The 27344-nt window shown below is 43.9% G+C and overlaps 1 protein-coding gene across 1 annotated transcript in view; it reads right to left on the reverse strand.

The window, feature by feature from the left end:
- The window catches only part of S1P (SITE-1 protease), an 87638-nt gene that overhangs the window by 11767 nt on the left and 48527 nt on the right, over positions 1-27344 (reverse strand). Inside the window, exons 3-4 of the mRNA XM_087389292.1 lie at positions 20832-20984; positions 16105-16221 (exon numbers count right to left, since the gene is read on the reverse strand). Coding sequence (XP_087245418.1) covers positions 16105-16221; positions 20832-20984 — 270 coding nt within the window. The remainder of the gene's footprint in view (positions 1-16104; positions 16222-20831; positions 20985-27344) is intronic.

Here is a 27344-nt window from a genome sequence, read left to right on the forward strand (position 1 = left end):
ATGCAAGACATTCAGTCACGAACACTGATGATGCACATATGGAGGGGCATGACATTCTTCCAAAACTTTTGTTCGCATATTCTAGGTCACACAAAGGTGATCATCTTTCATGAGGTACCCATCCGTAATGAGTTATTGGTACTGATTCTCCCCAATAGATTTGTTGGGCATCGAGAGATTGTCCTCGTTCTTCCGTCTTGATCCCTAGTTGCAAGGCGAGATCATCTTGGTCGCTTGCTTTGCACTTGGATCAAACAAAATCAGTCTCTCACTTTGCCGCATGAAAGGCAAAGCTCTCTAGCCTCAAGATCGGCCACCTCCCCAAAACATCGGAAACTCCTCCTACCAAGGTCTTTAGTGGTTTTTGAGGCGTTTTCTGCTCCGTCAAACCCAGAGCTTTTTCAAGGCACTCGGCAGCCATATGCCCTACTTTTCCACAATGGAAGCACTTTCCTTCCTTTCGGAAGGTCTCAAGCTATTCTAGGGTGAACTTCAATTTTTCTCTAAAGGGCTTTGATGAACCCCTTGGCTTCTGAGGCTGAAACTTCCTTTGACTTTGTACTGGTACCGTAGTCCTTCTAATGGAGTCTCCACCCTTGTCTTTTGATGCTTGTACTCTCCACAACAAATCTTCTTTCATCAACTCAACCTATGAGGCTGAATTAATCAAGTCTCGATGTTTTGCCTTGGGTTCAATACTTACTTGGGCACGGATACTAGGATGTAAGCCAGCCCTATACTTTCAAAGCTAGTCTTTCCTGAGACATCGTTGAGTGATTTAAAGACAAGCTGTCCAAAACTTCTGATTATAAGTCTCGACAGTATCTGAAGTTGTCATATTCATGCTTTCCCAAGCTATGTGGACATCATCGAAGAAATGTTTAGGCAAGAACTACTCATAGAACTATTTCTTGAAATCTTTCCACTTCTTTGGTGCTTCATCTGATGAAGCACCAAAGAAGTGGAAAGATTTCACTATATACCTTTGCAAGACTAGAATACGTCCAATCATACAAATTTAGATTTTTGGCCCTGCAAGGGTCCTAAGGGATGACTATGTTAGTGAGTTGCTAATCAGGGCCATAGTTTTGAAGTTAGTTCATTTGGTCAATTTGACCTTGCAAATTATGGTTAGTATTAGGCTTAAATGTAGAAGTTTAAGGGCTTCTAGTGTGTTTAGGGTTTAAGTTTTTTGTTTGCTTGTGGAGGTCCTAAATGTTTTTTTGTCTTTTGTCTTTTGTTAGGTATCTCTCTCTAAAGATGGAGGCTCTCTTTGTCTCTTGTATGACACCACATTTATATTACTTTTACCAAAATAGGCACTCTGTCCCCACTTTTCTTTAATGGCCCATCCACCACACACACACACACACACACATACACCTTTTCACCTCTTTTCTCTCCTCTCTTTTACTCATGTACCTTTACTGATATTCCTTCACCTTCACTTGCTTTTTCTCTTTTCCTTTCCTTCCAATTTACACCTATCGTTTCCTTTCACAAGTTATTCGAAATATTTATCGAGCTACTTACACTTGGACTTATAATGACACTCCAAAAGGCAGGGCCATAATGGGATCCCCACCTTGTTTGTTGTTCTAAAGACAATCTACAGAGCCAAGACATTTCACATGGGATAATCCTCATGGATGTGGTGTATGGATATCAAGAATTCATCAACAAAAAGAATAGAAAATTTATGGAAAAAAAAGGAAGACATACTTACCAAGCAAAGCAACACTTATGTCGTCATCAGTGCCCAAGCATAAGCACTTTCAACTTTGACTTCCCGGTAGCATCCTATTTTGAAAGCTATCTCGAACTGCTGGATGAATTGCAAAGCTTTTTCACTTGCTCCATACTTTTTGTCAAAAGTGGTGAACTTGATGGACTTATGGGACTTTGGGCACCTTCTTCTTTCTCTTATGCATAGTGCTTTCGAGATCGTGAAGGACTTTGAGAACGCCTTCTTGAAAAAGGGCGTTGTCTTGCGGATTATTTTGAGGCAAGAGGAGTAGGAGAACGCCTTCGATTAACTTGCTCCTCAATTTCCTAAAATGTTTTTAAAAAAAATTCCTAAAATAAGTGCAAAATCGAGGTATTTGCTTCAATGATTCTTACTCCTCAATTCTTTTCTTGACAAATTCTTCATATGGGACGCCCCTGGTAGGGCCATCTAGTGTCTGAACTACCTCACTTTATAACCATCATGTGCAAGACGAAGAATTTGAACCCGAATTGATTCTGGCTGAACCAGAATAATAGCCAACTGCAAAACCCCGCAGTCTCAAGGAGGTAAACACGTACAGGTAAAGACGGGAGCCGGCCTGATGCAAAATGAAGTAAGGGTGGGAGTGGCTTTTGCTTGTATGATGCAACAAATAGTCCAAGATTCAAGCCAAAAATCAGTTAATATGATGAATCAATGGATCTGCTCTTCTGCTCAGAACTCACTGCAATTCAAGGGCTGATTGAAGATTCAATCGCTTGTGCCATGGACACAACATTCAAGGCACTTGCCTAGATTTTGACGTTGAGAATTCCCTTTCTAGCCACAATGGGACAAACTTCAAGGATTCATTGATGTCTCTCCCTCATCTGACGAGTATTTGGATCGCTGCCACCAAGGAAAGTGGCAAACCTTCACTCTAATACCACTGAAACCTCAACCGGACTTCAAATACAGCTTTTACAACATATCGCAGCCTTTTGATCACTTCGTACTTTGGAAAACGCACACACAAGCAGCTAGAAATCAAGGTGGCTGTAAATCACGAACATGAGAGAAACTTAACAATTGGGACTAGTATATGATTCATTGGAGACACACACACACACACACACACACACAGAGAGAGAGAGAGAGAGAGAGAGCACAACATTAGGGCCTAAAAATAAGGGATGGACCCCCTTAGTCTTTATTGCAATAGAATAACGTTGTACAACTAGCTCATAGAGGGAGCATGAGGCTGAGTACAATTCTCAATACAATTGGGAGCCTAGAGGCCCTTATTTTATAGACTAGGCCAACCACCTAGAGAGCATGTGCTTTCTAAAAGCTGAGCCTAAAATAGGCACTTTTTCTCTAGAAAGTCGAGTTTTCTCCAATATCTTGGGCTTAATCCAAAGCAAGCACTTTCCTCCATAGAGTGGGTTGCCTTTAATGCTTTTAGCTCAAGTGGGGCCTTCTTTAATTGGAGCACCACGTGTCTTGTCCTTTTCCCCTTAAAAAGTGGGAAAACTTAGCACTCTACAAAGTCCTACACTTGCACAAACAATATCCAATACTTGAACCCATTAGAGGTTAGCCAAATGCATGCATTCTAGTTCTACCAATGCAAAGCAAAGTAAATAAAACTCGGTCTAGTTAATCAAAGTCAATTTCTTTGACCGAAGTCAATCTAATGAAACTTCCTCTTTATTTCTTGGGAGAAGCACCAATTGGTGACACGTGTCCCTTCCTGCCCATTTGGGGCTTTTTTCCCAACCTATTATTAGAAACATTAATCTCCAAGGCAGTGGACAATGTAATAAGGATTAGGGGCACTTTTTTCCTTTATAAGATTAACCTCAGTTAGTGGTATAGTAATTTTGACTCACCCTAACCACATTTAGTGGTACAGTCAGTTTTGACTCACCCTTGGCTCACCCTAGGGTTGTAGGGTTTTGTCATGTTGGCAACCCTCTTGTACTTCATTCTTGCAATCTCATTTCAGCTGAGCTCCACATTTTTTAGCTCTCCACCCCCACCAACTCTCAATTATCAGAGAAGACTGCCCCTTGCTCCCATGCACCTCCTCTCAGCTCCCGCACCCTTAGGGCAGATTTGTCCCGAAGAACTCGATCTCCATTGCGAAAAAAAAAGCTGTTCAGCTCGCTTTTGATCAGCTGCCCTGCTTTTGTCACTTAAGTTCTCCTGGAATGAAGCCTTCAAACAGCAGCGCGCCTCAGCTTTGGAGCTCGTCATCTCATTTCGGGGTGATTTAGGAGTTGGTTTCTGTGACCCAGCACCTCCACAGCCTTAGACACCACTTTTGAAGCAGAGAGAGACTTTTCCTACCACGACGACCCTTTTTTGAAGGAATTTTCTCCAATTTCAACTGCTACAGCCTCTCTATTGCTGTTCTGAACCAGGCCACCTTAATTTTGGAGACGTTCCTGCTGTTTCTTGACTGGTTGCCTCTCTTTTTGGGACGGAGACCATTTGTACCTGCCCTACATGGTGCACAGGTTGCAAGCCTAAAACAATAAATTTTGCCTCTTTTGGAGGCATTTTTGACTGCTGTGCAGCACTATTTCAACCTATTCTTAAGTTTTTTCTTTTCTGCAGGCACAGTCACCTCTGTTTTGGGGTCATCCCCTTTCTCCAATTTGACTGAGAAAAGTGTATCAGTTCAAAGACAATTCTGTTTTTTACTGTTCCAAACCTAACAGAGGTTGAAGAAACCCTGTTTCTGCCCGGGCTGAGACCGGTAGATAGTTGCAGCAGCTAGTCGAAGGCCTGAAGTACTCCAAAATGCACACACAGGTCCGAAATATGCAAGGCAGTCGATGTAGATGGCTAGGTGATAGCTGTAGGTGCTCCAAATGCGAAGGCGGGTCTCGAAATCTGCAAGGCGGCTCAGCAAGGCACTCTGAATTGCAAAGGCAGGTCACCAATGTGAAAAATGGTTGGTATATGAATGCTGGAGAGCTAGGAATAGCTCGAAACTGCCTTCAAACGCTTCGAACTGCTACAAAGAATGCACACATGTGGTCAGCTATGCAGCAGCAACACCAGGAAAGTGTCATTTGGTGACCAAAACGCTTGGAGAAGTTCCGGGTGATCACACGCACGAAGATGCCTTGGACAAAGAGCCGACCAGTAGGGAGGGAGGCTGCCAAGAGCACCTAGAATACTCGAAATAGAGGCGGCTATGAAGGCAGGCTATGCAGAGGCCCTAGCTGATGTAAGTGGCTGAGAGATAGCTCGGAACTACCTTCAAACGCTTCAAACTGCTGCAAAGAATGCACACAGGTGGTCGGCTATGCAACAGCAGCACCATGAAAGTGTATTTTGGCGACCAAAATGCTTGGAGAAGTCCTGAGTGATCACACACATGAAGACGCCTTAAAAAAAGAGCCAACCAGTAGGCAGGAAGGCTGCCAAGAGCACCTAAAATACTCGAATAGAGACAGCTATGAAGGCAGGCTGTGCAGAGGCCTCGCTAGGAGGCGAAAACAGAAGCAAATGCTGCAAGAAGAGAGGCGAAATGAGGCGACTGCATAGAAGAGAGCTGAGCAAAGTTAGGGTTAGGAATTGAAGAGGATGATAACGTGGCAGGCCACATACTAACCTACACTGATACCAAGGAAGGAAACATGGTGGAGTGTGCGTGTAAGAGAGAGAGACATAGGCTAGGGAGAGAAGAAGTGATTCTCAAATGAAGACATAATGAAAGGCTTTCATTCACTCTTTCATCATCTCAATGAGACAAGTGAAGTACAAGCCTTCATAGGCTACACACACACACATACTAGCACCAAGTGCATATGGGATGACACGTGGCACTCACACATGAACCATTACTAGACCTCCTAGTACAACACATCACACAACACACCACCACACTCTTTGGCTATGATTTCTCCAACACTAGGAAGGATGGAAAATGGGCGGTATATCTTGAGGGCGTGGTCCTCATCAAGGAATCAAAGTCCAAATCAAAAGACCCTCAGTCTTAAACTGATGTATAGCCATTTATTGTCTTCATTTTCATACTAAAATGTAGGTATCTTACAAATAAGTCAGAGTCACTTTATGGACTCTTGGGAGCTGCATTGTGCCCTCCCTAAACGGATGTATTAGCTGGACTTTTTGATGTCCCATAGACCTATCGTTCTCCAGTGGACATTAATAGACTTTCTTTCTTTCTTTCATCAAGCCCTATCCCAAGGGCACTAGCTATAGCCAACTACGTAACTAGCCTTTGTTACAAAGACAAGCCAGTGGCTTGAGCACAATTGAGAAGGGATGCTTCTTCTAGGATTCAGTGAAGGTTGTGCCTTCCTGAAGATGGTGGAGTGGAGAGGTACAGATTGCTGTGTTGGGTGCAGAAACCAATGGAAACGGAGTGGAATGCAAGGGAGCAAACAACAAGCTGAAGCAAATGTGAGTACTTGCAAATGGATAATGAGAAAGTACAAAGGGGTAGCCTATATGGCCCCGAAGTCAACCATATGGTTGACCAATGAAGTCAACCTAAGACTAGCCTAGCCTGCGAGGCCATACCAAGGCTAAGTGCTAGCAAAACCCCCTCCATGGTATGGCTAAAGTATCCTGGATAATCTCAAGTATACCTTGAAACTATATCAAGGTTGCACATATTCGTCCAAGATGGATATAGCAACCTATGACAGTACAAGGAGATCAACATCAAGTAACAAATGGTGCCAAGCGTAAGGCATGTTGAAAAGCCTCAAACTTGGACCGTGGTAGAGCCTTTGTGAAGAGATCTGCTAAGTTGTCCCCCATGGGAACACAACTGTAGGTCTCCAGTTGACAGTCGCTCTCGAACATAATGATAATGAACCTCAATGTCCTTTGTGCACACATGAAACACTGGGTTTCTCGCAATAGCCAAAGCACTCTAGCTATCAGTGTAGATGGTAGTAGAAGCTGGCTGGCTGATGTCAAGATCTGCGAGTAGATTACAGAGCCAGACACACTCTACTGTAGCTGTGAAGGCTGCCCTGTATTCTGCTTCACAACTGGAAGTAGCAACAGTTGGCCGCTTTTTGCTGAACCATGAAATGCATGAAGATCCAAGCATGAAACAGTTGCCACTGTGAGACACTCGGGTGTCATAACAGCCTGCCCAATCACTGTCTGTGAAAGCATGCACACCAGTGGGGACTCATCACCATAGAACAATCCCAAATTTTGTGTGGCCTTCAAGTGACGGAAGACCCGCTTCACTGCTTGCCAATGCTGTGTACTAGGCATGTGCATGTACCTGCTCGACTGAGAGATGGCATACTAAAGATCAAGCCGGGTATGACAAAAATAAATAAGGCAGCCCACTACCTGCTGATAAATGGTGGCATTAAAGGGTGCACTCCCATCCTCGAAGGAGAAACAAAAGCCAAGCTCCAATGGTGTAGAAACTGGCTTGCAATCTTCAAACTAGAAGAGGTCTAAGAGCTGTCCAATGTACTTGGACTGACTCATCATTATACCCCCCTCAACATATGCAAATTGGATGCCAAAGTAATTGCCCATGTCTATCATTGCAAATGATTCTGCAAATCAGCTTTCAAATCTGCAATTTTGTCCATATCTGGCCCAATGACAAGCATGTCATCCACATAAAGAACGAGAATTAAAAATTCAGCAGCACTCTATCAAGCATAAAGAGTTGCTTCCGTATGGCTGTTCTAAAAGCCACGGGCTGTCAAATATGCATGTATCTTGGCATACCATGCCCGGGGTGCCTGCTTCAATCCATAAAGGGCCTTTTTGAGCCCCCAATGTGTTACGCTCTAGCCGAGGTAGCATGACCTCGGAAGAATCAGTCGACATTTCCCTCAAAGGATCTATATTTGTAATATATTTGTTTGCACTTACTGTAAATGATCGGGAGGGAATTAATGTCAAGGTCCTAGGTGAGGGTTGATAGCACCAGACTAGGTGGGTCTAAGGCTAAGGGCCTAATGCAAGGAATGTGCCTAGGGGCAAAGGATATTAAAGCATCCCAAGAGAGGGGTGAAATGTTGCATTAGGAAGGCCCTATGATGATATGTGGCATCTAGATCCATCTAGGGAGATGGGGCTTGTTGAAGCTAGAGAGAGAAGAGAATGAACTGTTCACGTAAGTTTTTTCTGATTTGAATTCTCTGTTAGCTCTCCCGTTTTCAACAAGGTTGGTTGGGAGGATAGATATGGTGCTATTCCCGTGATTTGTCTGTAGTTAGAAATCAGAGTGTTTAACAATTGGTATCAGAGCTTCAGGAAGAGATCAAGGGACGGTTGTCGAAGGACCAGAGCGCCAAACCAAACGAAGAGTCCATGCAGGGCCTGGCCTTTTGGTGCTCAATTTTCTGCCTCTGCCTTGGATATCTATGTTGTGTACCTCGTAGGCGTCAGCGGAGGTCTGGATCTGGATTATACAAAGAAGCTGCTAATGTCATATGCGACGACGAAGCTTGGAGCGCAAGTGTGACGACAAATGCGTGGGCGTGATATATGACGGGGCTGTTCGCAATTGCCCGTGACCTCCATGCGACGGACTCAATTGACGATTTATGGATAATGAACGACAACGACGTGTCTGCACGGTGGTCCTCCAGCACTGGCGAGCAGGAAGTGCGGTGTGGTGTGCATAATGGTTCGTGGGCTTGACGGACTGGTTCTGCGCTCACGTGGAGGTTCTGGAGATTTTGATCTGTTCTAGTCTTAGACGGGCTGACTCGACGAATTGATATTGGTGGCCCTCCTGCGTTGGCTATCGGGACTATTGTGCATCCTTGGTGGAGGGATCCCGTAAGGCAGGTTGACGGACTGTTCGGGGGTTTGGACGTGGTCATGGAATAGACCAGCGAGCCACGTGGTGGCGCTGTCCTTCGTTCTAAAGATAGGAGACTAGTTCGTGAATTGGAACGAAACCAGAGAGCAGGTTTCAATCAGAGAGCTACGCCTTGGTAGAGAAAAAGAGGAGTGCATCCTTTGTTTGTGGAGCTGAGGCAAGAGCGAACAAGACCAGGGAGCACTTTATTTATTTTCCCTTTGGTTTTCGTCATTCCTGTTTTGTCAGAAGCAGATTAGGCTTTTGTGGTAGTAGCAGAGTTTGCAGTTTATGATGCTTTAGCAAGGACAGATTATGCTTGAGGCTATGCCTGTGTGTTTCAATCAGAGTTAGTTTGCAGGAGCTTCCCTAGTATAGGGAAAAGCGCTATTTGGGATATATGCCTGTGTCAAATGCCTAATCAATGTGCATGTGGGATTGCAGGAATTCCCTAGTATAGGGAATTGTGTCAGAGTGCCAATACCCTGAATTGTGTCAGTTTGTAAATACAGTTTTCTAGCGGTGTTTTAAAAAAAACAAAAAACAAAAAACAAAACACCCATTGAACTGAATGGAAGCAGAAGAAGGGGCTTCCAGGAGGGACCCTAGTGAGTCAGGAGTCCGGCCGACCCAGCAGGTGTCGTGCCCAGGAGCTCACACCTTATCTGGTAGGATTGCATTACTTGAGGATGCCTTGCAGCAGTTATTAGCGCAACAGTTACAGACAAATGCAGGGCAGTCTGAACTCAGAAGAGTGATACAGAGTATGTCTGCCAGACCTCTCGAGATGAGAAGGGAAAGGCTCCAATGGAACCGGAGTCTAGTGTCTATACTGTCGAGCCTAGAAAGGCTAAAGTACCAAATATTGCCAATTACAGACCGGAAAAGTATTCTGGTCGGATGAATGACCGTAGTTCTGATGTCATTGAGACCTGGTTACACAAATGGGATGAGGCGTTCGCCATTTGTGAAATCAGAAATGACATCAAGAAGATCCGCGAGGCCACCCACATGTTTAGTGCGGCAGCGGATCGGTGGTGGATTAAACAACAAAAAGATGGTATAGCATCCACTACCTGGGAGGGGTTTAAAAGATAATTCAGGAAACACTTCTTACCTCTTGATGAAGCATCCCGAGCTTGGGATCAATATAGGAACCTTCGTCAGAGAAATTTATCGGTGGCAGAATACACTGATAAGTTTCGAGAGAGTGTAATGAAGGTTGATGAACCCCTGCCTCAATCAATCCAAGTGAAAGATTTCATATTTGGATCGAATGATTGGATAAAAATGAAAGTTCGGGCTAAGTACGCGAACACGTTAGATGATGCAATAGCCATAGCCCTGAACTATGAAGATGCCAAGGGCAGCAGGCCAAGTGGGTTTGCACTGGTCGGGGCCCAGTATGGGTACCAAAAGAAATCTGGGTTTAAGAAGAAATGGATTAGTAAAGGGAGTGGTTCTCAGCCGAGTGGTCAAGCCAAGCAGGCGAAACCAACTGAAACTCCTAAACCAAGTACCACCATTGGAGTAAAGAGGAAAGTAACCCCAATGGCAGCCCGGGCTTGGTCTAAGTCTCCCTTAAACCCAGAGCAAAGAGAAAAGGAGAGGAGAGAAGGCTTGTGTTTTGAATGCCTTCAACCTCATCAGTGGAAGGATTGTCCACGTAACAAAGATCGTCGGATGGCTGAGATGGTGGTCTCAGAATGCGACGTGGAAATGGAGGGAAGTCCTAGAGCGGAAGAGATGCAGATTCAGCTAGCGGGATCTTCTCAGAGGTCAGTACCTTGTTTGTTATGTGTGTTTGTTGCTAAGCTAGTAACGAGTGCACCTGATAACATCCTATCTAAGCCCGCAGCAACGGGGTATATAGCCTTTAATGATACGGAGTTGATTAAAATGAAAGGGCAAATGGCCAATCATGATGTCATTGTGTTGTTTGACTCGGCGTCAACTCACAATGTGATTAACTCCAAGCTCGTGAAGAGGCTAAAATTAAAAACAAGTCCATCTGACTATGCATATACAGTCAGGATGGCAGATGGAAGTTCAACTAAAGTATGGGACCAAAGGGTTACCCAGTTGGAGCTTCGTATTCAGGACTACGCTGAGAAGCTTGATTTTGAAATGACCAAGCTTGCTCATGCGGATATAGCCCTGGGTATGGCGTGGCATTCTAGGAAGAATCCAGCCATTGATTGAAAAAAGCACGTATATCAATTCAAGATGAATGATGTGCTTTATGTCTTGCGAGGTGAGAAAGATATACCTCAGGGACCGTTGGTTTCCGTGATGGAAATCCGAAAAGCTCAAGAAGAGTTTTTATTCCTTTGCACGGCATCGGTAGAGCCGGTTGATGATTCTTCGGCTAGCACTAATGTTACGCAAAGTGGTGAGATGGCCAAGCTGGCTAATCTTATAACAGAGGAGTTCTCTGAATGTTTTAGGGATGAACTACCTTATGGGTTACCTCCAGAGCGGAATGTTCAGCACAAGATTGAACTGATATCGGGGGCAGAACCTGTAAATAGACCTCCCTATAGAACGAGTTTTACTGAAGAGGCGGAGGTGCGTAGACAACTGGAAGAATACCTCAAGTTGGGGCAGATTCAACCAAGTTTCTCACCTTTTGCTTCGCCAGGGCTCGGATTGATGATTTGCTAGATGCATTACATGGAGCCGTGATTTTCAGCAAGATAGATCTTAAGTGGGGCTACCATCAGATCTGGATTAGAGCCGAGGATGTGCATAAAACCGCTTTTAGAAGCAGGTTTGGTCATTATCAGTTTTTAGTAATGCCCTTCGGACTTACCAATGCTCCAGTGACATTCGTCATGCTTATGAACGATTTACTACGTCCGTATATCGAAAAGTTTGTAGTACATTTTATTGACGATATTCTAGTGTTCAGTAAAAGTATTACCGAGCATCGTGAACACTTGAGAATAGTGTTCAATAAATAAAAAGAAAACTATACTATGTATGGTTAGGCTTGAATATTTAGGATTCATAATTACTCCAGAGGGAGTAGAAATGGATCCGAAGAAAGTGGCTGCATACTGACTTGGCCAATCTCTCAGAGTCTGACCGTGTTGCGATCATTCTTGGGGTTTGTCCAATTTTATAGAAGGCATATCAAAGGATATTCCGAAATAGTATCGCCATTGACTGATCTGACCTTAGATAAAGTACCTTTTATATGGAGACAGAATCAACAAGAAAGTTTTAACACCATAAAACAAGCTGTGGTCACAGGACCGGTGTTAAAAATAGTTGATCCCAAGAAACCGTTGTTCCTCGAAACCGATGCAAGTGGCATTGCGGTAGGAGCAGTTCTCCTTCAAGAGGGAAGGCCAGTAGCCTTTGAAAGCAAGAAGCTTTCTCCCTCTCAAAGGAATTGGCAAACTCATGAATTAAAGTTATATGCTGTTATCCATGCTTTGAAAACATGGAGGCATTATTTGTATGGTTCAGAGTTTTATGTGGATGTGGATCATGATACTCTGAAACATTTTTGTAAACAGCCTGACTTGAGGGGCCGCCAAGCTAGGTGGGCAGAGCTCATGCAGGAGTCTAATTTAACGATTCGGTACCGAAGAGGGAAGGACAATAAGGTTGCTGATGCGTTGTCTCGCATTATGCACAATATGAGTTTCACGGTATTAGAGAGTGCTCTAATGACCGAGATCAGAGAAACTCAAAAGGTGGACGAGTTTGTCCAGAGCTTATGGCCTAAAGCTCATGTGTTAAAACCCGGGGAAAACGAAAAGGATGACCTGGCATCCAGAAAAGGCCAAACATATGCAAGATATACCATAAGGGATGGTATGCTGAAAAGAAAGGGCAAGGTAGTAGTATCTAGTCAAAATGATCTCAGGCAGAGAGTCATTCGACAGTGCCATGATAGCCCATGTGCGGGACATCCAGGGGTCGAAAAGACATATGATCTCATGAAGCGAGATTTCTTTTGGCCAAAGATGAAAAAGCATATTCATGAATATGTGACACGGTGTTTCTCGTGTCAGGTAAGTAAGGCCGAGCGGGTGAAGCCACCCGGACTTTTACACCCCTTGGAAGTACCACTAAGTGGGAGAGCATTTCCATGGACTTTATTGTAGGGCTGCCTACGACACAAGGAGGGTATGATTCTATCCTTGTGGTGGTTGATCGACTAACCAAGATGGCTCACTTCATTCCGACTAGAGAGTCTGCTAGTGCTCCGCAAGTGGCAGATTTGTTTATTAGACATATATTTCGTTTGCATGGATTGCCTAGATCCATAGGATCAGACAGAGATGTCAGATTTACCGGTCAATTTTGGACAGCGGTATTTGAGACACTAAGGACTGAGTTGGGAATGAGTAGTGGGGATCATCCTGAGACGGATGGTCAGACGGAGAGAGTCAACCAGACTTTAGAGGATATGCTGAGGGCATATGTGTCATTGAGGCAACATACATGGGACAAGTGGTTGCCATTGTTAGAGTTTGCCTACAATGATAGAAAACATTCCTCTACAGGGTTCAGTCCGTTTGAGCTGAACTATGGTTATAGACCAGCGAATCCAACTATAGTTGGAATACCTCAGAAAGTGCCCAATGCCATGAACTTTGTGGTTCAGATGCGGGAGATGCTAGCACTTGCGAGAGCTAATATCCGCCAGGCTATGGATAGAGCCAAGGTGTATGCGGATTAAAACCGGTCTATAAGAGTATTTAAGAAAGGAGAAAAAGTTACTCTCAGAGTTCCTTCGCACTCGAAGTCGTTAACTTCAGGAGAGTGTGCTAAGTTATCACCTCGATACTGTGGGCCGTGGTTAATTCTAGGGAGAATAGGCAAGGTAGCCTATAAATTAGAATTGCCACCGGGATGTAAGGTGCACCCGGTTTTTCATGTTTCGCGCTTAAAGAAATTTTTACATACAGGTGACTCACTAATCGAAGGTGTGGTTTTGTTTCAGGAGATAGAGGATAATGCGAGGCGCAAACCAACAAGAATCCTGGACCGAGAAACAATACAAATACGAAATCGGAAGATACCCATGGTGTTGGTTGCATGGCATGGTCAGCCGCTATCCGAAGCTACCTGGAAATCCGGGTACCAGTTGCGGAGAGTGTTCCCAGACTTTATCATCGAGGACGCTGATGTCTGAAGAGGGAAGGAATGTTACGCTCTAGCCGAGGTAGCATGACCTCGGAAGAATCAATCGACATTTCCCTCAAAGGATCTATATTTGTAATATATTTGTTTGTGCTTAATGTAAATGATCGGGAGGGAATTAATGTCAAGGTCCTACGTGAGGGTTGATAGCACCAGACTAGGTGGGTCTAAGGCTAAGGGCCTAATGCAAGGAATGTGCCTAGGGGCAAAGGATATTAAAGCATCCCAAGAGAGGGGTGAAATGTTGCATTAGGAAGGCCCTATGATGATGACATATGGCATCTAGATCCATCTAGGGAGATGGGGCTTGTTGAAGCTAGAGAGAGAAGAGAATGAACTGTTCACGTAAGTTTTTTCTGATTCGAATTCTCTGTTAGCTCTCCCGTTTTCAACAAGGTTGGCTGGGAGGATAGATATGGTGCTATTCCCGTGATTTGTCTGTGGTTAGAAATCAGAGTGTTTAACACAATGTCTGTGGGGGCTGCAGATGCCCATGACAGTAAAGTTCCCATCTCTCATTCAGCCATATGAACTGTCTAGTGCCTCCGGCTAAGATGCTCAAAAATCAAACCACTACCTTTGCTTGAGATCACTTGCAATGAAGACAAAGAAAAAGAACTTCCATTCAGCTAGCTCATTTCCAAGTTGCTTTTCATCATCGCTAAACTCCTCTTTTGTTACATGGCCTGAGTGCACTTGACTTTGCCTTCCCTTTTAATCATGCTGCTTTTTCCAACATGCATACTTGTGATGAAGAAGTTTGTTTGAATAACGACTTCCTTTATAGGTAAAAGTGAAATACTCATGCCAATTCTGTTAGAAGTATTCCCCTTCGTTGGCTGGCCTAATACAATGGAAGGTTTGCTAAACCTTCCGTCTCGGTGCAAGGGCATAATTGAATTGGCCAATTCCATGAGACTCAACCTCTTCATCTCCACTTAAAGTATTTAAGCCATTGAGGTACCCAAAGTTGGTCAGTTTTAATCTAATGGAGAGCATGGCAACTAAAGTATTACATGATGATGCTAAATTATTCATGTCGATTGACACAAGGTCCTCATTGTTGGCCTCTAAACCAATTACACTCAACCAGCAACATTAGTCTTTGACTATTGTAAAATTATCCAAGAGAGGCGTACCTTCATCTATTCAAGAGCCAATTTTTTTAAAGCAGCTTTGGTCGATCAATATCGTCTCGTACATGCCCTTGAGAGTTACTCGATATCCTACGCTTCTTTGGTTTCTCGGAATCTACAATGTGGGGTATCATCTTGCTTCGATGACATGTGGAATATACAAGGGCCTTCTACTTCCAAGCCTTGTCGCCAAGATGATGGCCGTGCTCCACACATCCAACCCCATTAGAAGGCTCTAGATCTTAAATATATGCATGATGTAATCGGTAATCCATTAACCTGCTACGCTCATTAAGCATGTTTCTCCAAGGTCTGTCATCTCCAAGTAACCAGAAAATCAGAAAAAGGTATGTACACAGAAATGCAAAGGGCTTTGGGGCTACAATAAGTCAAAAATCACAAGGATGCTTAGCCCATGCCTAGTCTCAATTGTTAAATGTGGAAAGCTTTAGTGCTCTTCTAGAAATGAAATGATTATAAATGGGGCACAAATGTACCATAAAAATCTATAGGAGTTCTAGAAAGATCTAGCCTTCAAACATCTCAAAAATACGTCCGTGTTTGATTTGGCAAATAAGCTGACTTGGATTTTGATGGACATCGTGCTGTGGGACCCATCATACATATTATATGCCATCACAAAGCATCCATGCCATTCATCCAATTCTCAAAAAGCATACTACTTTACAAGAAACCTTGGCTTCGTATGTAAAACATTTCATAATATGGAGTCGACAGACTACATCGCCAATCTTTAACTTTAATTGGACACACTCTTCTGAAAACTGCTAACCTCTAAACTCACATGCATCAAACATATTTTCACCACTAAAGGTGACCAAGGGGCCCATTCTTTGTATACACTTGTGCTAACCATGTCTATTCAGTACGATCCAAATATTCATATCTTCCTTCCAAAGAAGACTCCTAAAGTCACAAAGGCATTCGAGTGTCAAGTGACTTGCTTCTAACACACTGCACTCTTTAAAAATTATAAGAATATGTTAATCAGCTAACCCAACTGCTAAAACATTCGATCCTGAGCAAATTTTGAGGAGAATAAGCCAGATATATTTGTTTTGTTATCCCTTATTTCTTCACCATTATTACCAAAGCACCTACACTTTTTGTTGACAGAAGCTTAATCCGAGATGTAAACTTGTAGCAAAATTCACATGCTTTCATGGGGGCTCACATGTAAGCATGTGTCATTATTCTCACACACAGCTATGAAGTGAATTGTTGACAAAATTGAAATTTCTCACCTTCTCGATGAAAGGACGGTCAAGGTAGTCTGGCCCACCAATGCTTAGATTGAGAATGTTCATATCAGTTGCAATTGCATAATTGAAAGCATCTAAAAACCATGATGTGTAGGACACCTGCAGCACACTGAAAGAACTGTCTCATTACCTAATGAAGACACAACAATATTTATGCCTGACCAAATAGACTGAAAATCATACTCATCTGAATCTTCGTTTAATGCTAAACCAACAATAATAAGACCTATGCAACAACATTATTGCAACAACATTATTACTCATCAAACTAGCATCAAAATTATCAAATTGTAAAACCCAAAGTTGTACAAACATCATGTAATTTATGGATCATAGCCATAATAAACGTTTCTAGAAACATCCTTAATTTATATATGTGAAATATTAATCATAGTAGGGAACCTTTGACTCTTGGTTACCTCTTCTCCCCTCAGGGGGGACTTTGACCAGCAACATGAGCCTCCTGCAGGCCCTCCAACAAGCAATGATCAGCCAGCAAGACATGCTGATTTGCAGGTTCCTCTTCCAGCACAAAATGATCCCAATATTCATGATGCAGTGATTGAAGAAAGAGCTGTCAATAGACAGCAAAGGAAAGTTCCCAGATAGCTTCTTGACACATTGAGGGACAGCAAACAAGATCAACCTCTTGCTGCCCAGACAAGATCAGGGAATAGACAGATGCATGGTCACTTTCTTGATTTTGCACTCCTTGCTACCGCTTGCAATGAAGAGCCTTTATGCCATAAAGATGCTCTTGACAGCAAAGAGTGGATGGATGCAATGAGAGCTGGGCTAAAATCTATTGCCAAAAATGACACATGGGAATTAGTAGATCTACCTCCTGGCAAGCATGCCATTGGTACCCGGTGGGTCTACAAATTAAAAAGGAAATCTGATGGCAGCACAGATCGACACAAAGCCCGTCTTGATGCAAAAGGGTATGCCCAACAACAAGGCATTGACTTTGAGGAGACCTTTGCTCCCACTTACTACTATCAGATGTGTCATTGCCATTGCAGCCCATCACCATTGGCAAGTGCACCAGCTTGACATCAAGACTACCTTTCTTCATGGGGACCTCCAAGAAGAAGTTTATGTGACACAATGTGACACAACCTCCTGGCTTTGAGGTTGTTGGCTCTGAAAACAAGGTATGTCGGCTGAGAAAAGCCCTTTACGGTTTGAAGCAGGCACCTCGGGCATGGTATGCCAAAATTCATGCACACTTACTGTCCCTTGGTTTTCAGAAAAGCCCAACAGAGCCCACTCTTTATGTCTGTGGGAGTGGATCTGACTTTTTAGTGCAGATTTTATATGTGGATGACATGCTGATCACTGGCCCTAATACTCAGCATATTGCAGCTTTCAAGGCTGACTTGCAGCAAGCTATGGGACAACTACACTATTATTTGGGCATTCAGTTTGTTCATGTTGAACGGGGTATGATGATGACACAATCCAAGTATATTGGACAGCTCCTTGATCGTTTTTAGTTTGAGGATTGCAAGCCAATCTCTACTCCAGTGGACCCTGGGATCAAATTTTCAGCTCATGATCAAGGTTCACTTACCATGCTTGGTTACACGGATAGTGACTGGGTAGGTTGTTCCGACACCAGAGTGTCACATACCAGCAATTGTCTTTTGCTTGGCAATTCATGTATCTCTTGGCTCAGTAAGAAGCAGCCAACATTTGCCACATCCAACTGTGAGGCTGAGTACAGGGCAGCCTTCACCGCTACAGGTGAGTGTGTCTGGCTTCGACAGTTACTTGCAGATCTTGGTATCCGCCGCCAAACATCCTCCACTATGGTCTACACTGACAGCCAGAGTGCTTTAGCTATTGCGCGGAATCCAGTGTTTCATGCACGTACCAAGCACATTGAGATTCACTATCATTATGTTCAAGAGCGGTTATCAGCAGGAGACATACAGTCGTCCTACCTTCCCACAAAGGACAACATAGCATATATGTTTACAAAGGCACTTCCTCGTCTCAAGTTTGAAGTCTTTCGACAGGCTTTACACTTGGTTCCCTTTGTTACATGATCTGGCATACCTTGTACATTCATAGGTGGCTATATCCGTTGGGATGAACATGTGCCACCATGACCAGAAAATACCAAGTATTCTGAGACATTTTCAAATACTTCAGCCCATACCATGGAGGGGGGTTTGTAGGCCATCATCTCCCGGTCGTATTGATGCCCTCTGGCCCTGGTATGTGCCATGTAGCTTTAGTTATTGACACTTAGGTCACTTAGTACTTTTAGTGTCTTATGACACCTGGTACTATTGGTACCACTAGGACACTCTGTCCTAGGGTTCCCTTTTATTGTACTTTGTACTTTCATTCTTTCATAGTTGATGTGACGGCTTTCAGCTCCTGCTCCATTCTTGTGCATCCTTCCGCTTCCTTGAGCCTACTATCACAATCTGGATGGGTGTCATTTCCTTCCATGATTGATGAAGAAAAGAAAAGACTGGTTAAGGAAGGCAAATGCTTTGGATGTAAGAAACACAAGCCAAGGCATGTACGGCATAAATGTTCGATTTTTTTGACTAATTCAGTCAAAGGAAAAGCTAAGGCATCCAAGCAAGAGGATGAGTCCTCTACCTCTTCATCCCAAAATCTACCGTGAGCAAGGACATACCAACCGGGGGGGGGGGGGGTCCTTCATTGGCCCCCAAGAACAGATTTTCTATCTACAGCAAGAAGTACGAGACTCCCAATTGGTCTCTACAATCAAGGAGCTTGTTCAAAACAATCAAGAAAGCGATTGTAAAGGTGGATACAAAGGCAAATAAAAATGACATTCAAACTGAGATTAAGGAGCATGGAACCAGGCACAGCAATGCATTGAAGATCGGGATAGGAGGCCTTCTCGAAGGCAGGTTCACGATGAGGATACGTTCAGTCAAATTCTAGCACAAATCAAGGAGCCACCCCTAGCATTGAATCACTAGAGGAAAGATGACAAAAACAACTCCATAACCACTATCAAGCACTCTACATGACATGCCGTACTTACACTCAGTTCACGGGATTACGAATCAAGCTCCTTCACCAATCCAAAAAGCTGAAGGGACCAAGATATGGATAGCCAAAGAACTCGCATGAGATCAATTGAACCAAAAGGCAACGGAATTAGCCAAGGTCTACACTGCTAGGAAGGATGGAAAATGGGCAGTATATCATGAGGGCGTGGCCCTCATCAAGGAGTTCAATCAACACCAGTAGACCCTCGATCTCAAACTGATGTATGGCAGTTTATTGTCTTCTTTTCAGAGTACACTATAGATACCTTATAATAGCTCGGAGTCGCTTTATGCACTCCTTGAGAGCTGCCTTGTGCCCTCCCTGACAGATGTATAAACTGGTCTTTTCCTATCCCATAGACCTATTGGTCTCCCGTCAACATTAATAGACTCTTATGATCTTCAAAACATAGCGGGCAGCTGCACATCGGGAGCAGTTTACCTTTGAAGGAGGCCCAATGGAGATTGTTGCATCCTATACATATCTTGGGGTTCTCTTCTTAGGCCCCATCTTCACGATGCGACCAGCCATGCAATGAGTAAATCGTATGCCGCACTAGCTAGACTTGAGCATCCGTGCTTTCATTCGCATTTCCAGGACCATAGTACCAAGTCTCTCCTATTTGATTCGCTTGTTTGCCCAGCTAGGATTTACAACAGTCCCTTTTGGGGGGCAGACCTATGCCTCAACAATGCCAGCCCTCACCACATCCAGAGCCACTATCAGACGAGACCATCTTAGCTATCCTCAGCCGACCAATGGAGTTTTGGCAGCCGACATCCAATGGCCTCTCACCATTACCCTTTGCATTTTGGGTTCTCTCTTTCACAGTGATAGCAGGATGTATTTATTTTCTGGTTTCAGACACCAGCCTTGGGGTATGGGTGACCATTTTTAGTGGCCCCATCCCTTAGCCTTTATCGTATCTGGTTTTTTTCCGATCCTTCGGTCTTTCTGAGACATAAACTCTCTCTCTCTCTCTCTCTCTCTCTCTCTCTCTCTCTCTCTCTCTCGCACGTGCGTCAATAATCTCTCTCAGAGATGTGTCTGTATGGCTATCTATCTATAGCACTCAGGAAGGCCTTAGTGAGCCCTTGCACCAGCCCATGGTGGCTTGTATGAGAAACCATTTTCGTCGTACTTTGTCTCATAGGCCCGTGAAGCCTCCCATAGACATCTCTCTCTCTCTCTCTCTCTCTCTCTCTCTCTCTCTCTCTCGCGTGCGCAAATAAGTGTATACTCAAGAGTTGACCTGGCTCTACCCCAAGGTACACAATGTACACATCATAAATTTCATGGCTCAGTAAAAAACAAATTCAGGTTCTGTCTTTCATCCAATGAAGCTGATTACAAAACTCTCTAATTGTAAATGGCACCTTCAACCATTTGGCTCACCGAAAACACAGGGTTGACTACAACATAAATACGAAATGACACTAAGAATCAAGATAGTTACCACAAAACTCAAAGTGTATATGAGATTAAAGTGAACCAACACTTAGAAAGGAGTAACACCTTTTAACCGCCCAAACCCTTCCACCTCAAAAGCCACAAGTGCATCTGTTACAAACAAGATGTGCACTTTTCACCAGTGGCACACACCATGTATACTATGCAAAAAACATTTCCTTCAGAATGTGTTGAAAGCAAGCATTCTCATCGTGTACCTGTGCATCTGTAAATACTCGGAATGCAAAAATCTCTGCATCTGGTGCAAAACCCAGACACTGGGGATCTTGACTTGAAATAACCCCAGCCACAAATGTCCCGTGTCCCAGGTTATCATTTAGTGTATCTTCATTCGTCCAATTAGTTCTCTCCTGCCAGCAGCATGCTATGTGAGATTCTACCTCATGGAAAGAAATCCCTTGCTAAGTGCAAACATATTTAAAATATTGTTCTGGTCAAGTCCCTTGTCTGGATATAAAGACAGTTGTACTATGTATATCACATCACTTTGGTCCTGAAATAAAGACCTGTTTTAGACTCTTAAAGAAACTCTGTAAGACAATGTTTTAAACACATAAATTATCATGAAGACAATTTGATACGCTTTGTTGAAATGAAAAGGAAGATAGCTCAACAGAGTAAATATTGCTGGCAACATAAATGATAGCCATTTTCTCAATTTAGAAAAATGACAGCTCCAAAGTAATCGTAAAGGCCTAGTTGACCTCATTGGCCTAGCATGTGAACAGGGGTGATATATCCAACCAACATGGCTGGTTACAAAGTATCCAATAGACCTGATAATTCAATAGCTAGCCGGACATGGTAAGTTCAGTTGCACGTGCGCTTCATCTTAATTGCTCTGCACCTTCCTTATGTACCCTTCCAGAAGCACACATTTGCAAACTAATAACGCATGCTGAACTCTTTGATTGTTGTTTATTAATAGCTAACAGTCTTTACTAATATTAATTACATCTTGGATTAGAAGAGGCGTCTTAACACTTATTGGTGGCCATCTTGTGAGCATTCACAAGGACTGTAAGAGACCCAAATTACAGTCCATTTGGCCTAGTATTGCTACTCAAAATCAAGCCAATCCTTGATCTAGAACACTCTTTCAGAGGCTGATGGTTGATCTAAGGCAAACCCAATCACTAGTAGTGGCTAGACTGGGCAACCCATCCGTTCAGTCAAAAGTGGAAATCAACCACACAAAAGCAACCCCAACCAGCCCCAGTGGATTTGCCAATATCCTTCTGATCGGTCAATTAAGGGGACAGCCCATTTGAAGATGGCCTCACTTCTCACATTTTTTATTGGAGCAAGCTTAAAGGAGTGTAAAGGAGCCTTGGATAATGATCAGGAGATCCTATAGTGAACAAGGTGCCGATACCACTCTGGCCCTGCTTGGAACCTTCACCTTCATCACTCACCATCTACTACTGTTGCTCCTGCTGCTCTTCAACTACTTGCTGTGCAAGGCTAAGGGGGTAGGTACTAAGCACTTCCAATAAAGGAAGTTGCTAAAACAAATTTAGTAAGATCTGGGTTAGCTCCTATTTGGGTCAAACATTCCTAACTACATCATTAACCTACGACCTAACCCTAGTCCCCACTAGCTTGGTCAACTTGACCGACTACTCACAAACCTCCACTTTTACTAACCCAACCCAAAAAACCGACACTACCCTAAGACCCTTCACAAGGCCAAAAAGATTTATACTCGGCCACTTGGACTCACAAACTGGTTCTCATGTTAATTTCTTCGTGCAACTACTTGAGCCGACTTGCCGCATATGCTCACCTATCAGGGAAAAAGATTCATACTCGGCCACTTGGACTCACAAACTCGTTATCATAGTGAAAAAGATTTATACTTGGCCACTTGGACTCACAAACTAGTTCTCATGTTGATTTCTTCGTGCAACTACTTGAGCCGACTTGCAGCATATGCTCACCTATCAAGGAGAACTAGATTAGGGGCCAGTTGGATCTCTATAGCCTAATGGATTCTCTCATGAAATTGGTCTATGCTCTGACTAAATCAAAGACAATTAAATGTGGAGAAGAGAGCTCTAAGAGGTATGAAGGTCACACTTACAAAATGGAGAGATGAAACTCTTGCACGCTATGCTAGTGTAGACAATCATACTCTGTGGATGCCCAAATTGGGCCCCAAGACTTGTGTACGACTATAGGAAGAAAGTGGGGACTAAACAAACAAGGTTATTGATATAATAGTTGGGAGTCAAGGTGCATAGGATGTGTCCCATTCCATTGGCAACAACGAATATGTAGACCTTTGGAAGGAGGAGTTGAGACAACCTCCACTACCTCGGAACCATCCTTAAGATGGATGCAAAGAAAATCCTTGCGAGGCAAATATCACACAACATCCACACCTTGTCAAACTCTTTGAAGCGTGGCTGCATCCTACCTAATAAGCTAGTGGAGTACAAGAGTGAAGTCCTAGACCTAATGCATAACTTTCGATGCATAGACACAAAGACAAACTAACCATGGCTTGCTACATGTATAGCTACCATCTACACACAATGTAGATGGATTAAAACAATTGCCCATAGATCTCATTCGGTCTTCAACATACAATAATACAACACATTTTTGGATGTGACATCTACGTATTCTCTTTCAACCTCCTCAAACGCTTACACTCGCTTCCTCTATTCCCTTCGTCCTATCTCTCCCACCCTACCTGCTCCTCCCCATAGCTCCCCCTTGCCTAACCCCCCCCCCCTCCTCCCCATAGATCCACCTCACCATCTGCTTTCCTTACCCATAGCTCTCTCTCCCCGCAGCTCCCCTTGCTTGCTCCCCCCCCCTTCGCTCTTTCCTTCCTCTCTCCCACCCCAAGGTTGAGCTGAAACCCCAGCCCAGCCACCAAGGATTAGCTATCACTAAAGGGTGCAATCAGAAGGGCCAAGATGGAACAACCATGCTCCTCAAACTCTCTTGCAGCCTCGACCCCAGCCCAAAAAAAAATCCTATATTCTACAATTGCTGCCTCGAAACCTTCTCCCTACGCAAAGACAGCAAAACAAGGGGGCCTTAGCCAGCCCATCGTTGGCCCCCAACAACAAACTTTCTAATTACAGCCAGAAGTCAGAAAACTAAGGTTACATATGGCAGCTTTGGTTGCCCAAATCCATGACCTCAAAGGGGATGGGAAGGAAGCCATAATCGTTGAGGTAATTCAGACCTGTGAGGCCTCTCCTCCTACCCCCCAACTGGTCTGAGGTTCGACTCCCGCGAGCTCAGGAAGGTGTCGTGACCCTTGGCCTCTATGCAAAGTCGAGGGCATCAATGTCAAGCAACATAATTGAGTTCATATGCTGAAAATCAATAATTGGTACCTGGTGGTCAACAGTCCTGGGGTGGAATTCTCCAAGAAGGGAACTTCCTGATGTCTTGAACAGTCCATGATATTGCGAGACGGAGAATGGAGTTACATTCCCCTCCTTTGGGAGCTCCTTGGCAAAATGTGAGGTGTCTGTAGGAAAGTAACAGACTTAATGAAAGTATCTCTTGACAATGTGCTCTTGATTTACATGAGGCAGGTATCATTTTTTACCAAGTATGATGGGCAATGGTCCAAAAACGTGTCTTATTTGAATGCGTGAGTGTCTGATGGGCATGATACTTTGTATACACATTAATATCACCTATATTGAGTTGTGAGTGGGACTCAAAAAAGAGAACAGTCAAGCAACCAAAGACTTGCTTGGAGATATGAATCAAATGCTTGAAATACCTAAACATATCATTAGAAAGTCTCAAGATAGAGCAGGTATTGTGGACCATTCCTAACACTTACAAGGAATGGAGAGCATGCTTACAAATTAGCCTTACCAAAAGGATACAGAGTACATCTAATTTTTCATGTAAGTGTGCTTAAAAGGAAGTTAGGAGATGATGACAATCTCATTGGAAATGAAATCCTAGTTGAACTCATTGAGCATGCATCTTCAACACATTAAGCTTTTTGTAAAAAAAGACAAACAAGAAAAAAGAACAAGACATACAATACATAAGAATGTCTAGTTAAGTGAAACGATAGACCAGGGAGTCTGCTCCCTGATCTAGGCACCAACCTAGTAGGGCCCCTGACCAACCTGATCTGGTCGGTGGCTGACCAGGCCTGGCTGGTCTGGCCTATAAATAGGCCCCTTTGTGGGCCTTGTGGACTGTTGCTGCCAGGCCCAAAACTGCCCTGCATCCCTTCTCCAGCCCCCCTTGTTTGCTGGCGCATTTTACCATGCAGGGTGCTGCCTCAAATCCAGTACAGTTCTGCCTTCAAAACAACCAGGTATGAACCTCCCTTCCCCCTATTGTCTTCTACCCCCTTGTCCCCTCGAATCAGGGGCTCACAGGTGGGGACAGTGACATTCTAACACCCCCTCTCAATGACACAACTGTGGGCCGATCCTTATGCGTCGAATGAGATGTTCCATCTCCTCCCTGGGAAGCGCCTTCATGAAGACATCCGAGGTGTTGTCGTCAGTCAGGCTGTACATCAACTCTATGACACCTTCGTTGATCAATTCACCAACAAAGTGATAGTGGACCTCGATGTGCTTCGTCCATGCGTGAAACATGAGTTGTTGGCGATTGCTATACAACTCTGGTTGTCGCACATAATCACCTTTGCATCTTCTTTGGCCATGTTCATGTCCTCCAAGATGCACCTGAGCCACAATGTTTCGCATGCCACTGTACAAGCAGCCCCGTACTCTGTCTCTGTAGATGAAAGGGCGACAGTATGTTGTTCCTTACTCATCCATGACATAACTCTTGATGAGAGTAAGAAACACTATCAGAGGTCGATCTCCGGGTGTCACTATCACCTGCCCAATCACTATCGCAGAAACCTCCCAACTCAATGCCTCTCGTGTAAGTGATGCCATAGCTGCAGGTACCTTTCAAGTACCTCAACACCCTCATACCTGCGTCCCAATGGGCCTTCTTGGGTGTGGTAGAGAATTGACATAGCAATCCAACTGAGAAAGAAATATCCAATCTGGTATTGGTGAGGTAAAGCAAACTCCCCACCATGTGTCGATACAGTGATGAATCAACCGACTGAGATAAATCATGTACACTAAGCTTCAAACCAGCTTCCATGGGAGTCACCACTACTTTGCAATCTTCCATCTAAAAGTGTTTGAGTAGCTCCCTAATCCCAAGAAAGTAATGAAGTATTCCCAAGTCCATCATCTCAAACTCCTCCATGAAAAGTCTCTTGACCTGAGCAATCTTCTTCGTATAATCCCTTGTGATGATGAGGTCATCCACATACAGGATCAATACCAACAATGAATCCCGCTCTGAGTCGAGATAAAGAATTGCTTCTGATGGAATCCGCTGAAGCCCGATCTTTTGAAAGAAAACATCTATCCATTGGTACCATGCTCTGGGGGCCTGTTTCAGCCCGTATAAGGCCTTCTTCAGTTTGCATACTTTTGATGGGGATCCTGGAATCTGAAATCCTGGTGGTTGTGCCACATATACCTCCTCCTCCAGGGTTCCATTAAAAAAGGCAGACTTGACGTCCATCTGAAAAATAGGCCAACTGCAATGAGCAGCCAAGGCAATGATTGTCCGAATGGTCAACATCCTGGCTGTAAGGCGAAGGTCTCGTGGAAGTCAAGTCCTTCTAACTATGCATAGCCTTTCACCACCAATCTCGCTTTGTACTTGTTCAAGCTCCCATCTGACTTGAACTTAAGCTTGTACATCCATTTAGTACCAATTACCTTCCTCTTGGTCAGCTTGGCTACTAAATCCTAGGTGTCATTTTTCAGAATGGCATCCATCTCTGCTTGCATGGCTTCTTGCCATTCTGGAATATCCTTCGTGAGAGGGAAAAGAGTGAGGGAGAAGAACAACGGAGAGAGTGTGAGAGAGGGGAGACACAAAAGATGTGGGTGTGAAGTGTTGAGCCACACCACAAACTCATAGGTTTTATTAGGATTAGGCTTTCACCCTATGACTGTCTTAAGACAGTCATAGGTGTCATATCTTTAATAAAAGGGTGGCAATGTGCCTTTACCCCAACAACCTCCCACCTAAAGGCCAATGTGCCTAAAGGGGAGAAAAGAATAAAAATTACAGCAATATACAGTTACTGTATACAAGACCATAAAACAAGAATGGTCTCATCCTAATCCCATGATGTGGCGGCAATGTGCAAACCGCTCTGTAGGCAAGCTCTTAGTGAGCAAATCTACAGGATTATCATCAGTATGCACCTTCACAAGCTCAAGTCGCTTGTCTTCCAGTACCTCCCTGATGAAATGGTATTTCACATCTATGTGCTTGGTCTTTTGATGAAAGACCAAATTCTTTGCCAACATGATAGCACTCTGACTATCACAATGCAAAACTGGCATATCTCCTGTAATGCCCAAATCTCCCACCAGCCGAGTAAGCCATATTGCTTCCTTGCAAGCCTCAGTGGCTGCAACATATTCAGCTTCAGTGGTTGACAATGCAACGCATTTCTGCAACCGAGACACCCATGATATAGTACCTCCTGCAAATGTGAAAATATAACCGGTAAGTAGATTTCCGGTTATCTGCATTCCCTGCATAGTCTGAATCTGTAAAACCATGCACCAATGCATCCTGCCTACCATAGCATATGCACAAGTCTTTGGTACCCTTGAGATACCTCAAGACACCTTTCACTGCTTCCCAGTGCCGCTTGC

This window comes from Dipteris shenzhenensis, chromosome 18 (assembly GCF_047967505.1).
Source record: "Dipteris shenzhenensis isolate YYH24624 ecotype China chromosome 18, Dip_SZ_1.0, whole genome shotgun sequence".
Taxonomy (NCBI): Eukaryota; Viridiplantae; Streptophyta; class Polypodiopsida; order Gleicheniales; family Dipteridaceae; genus Dipteris; species Dipteris shenzhenensis.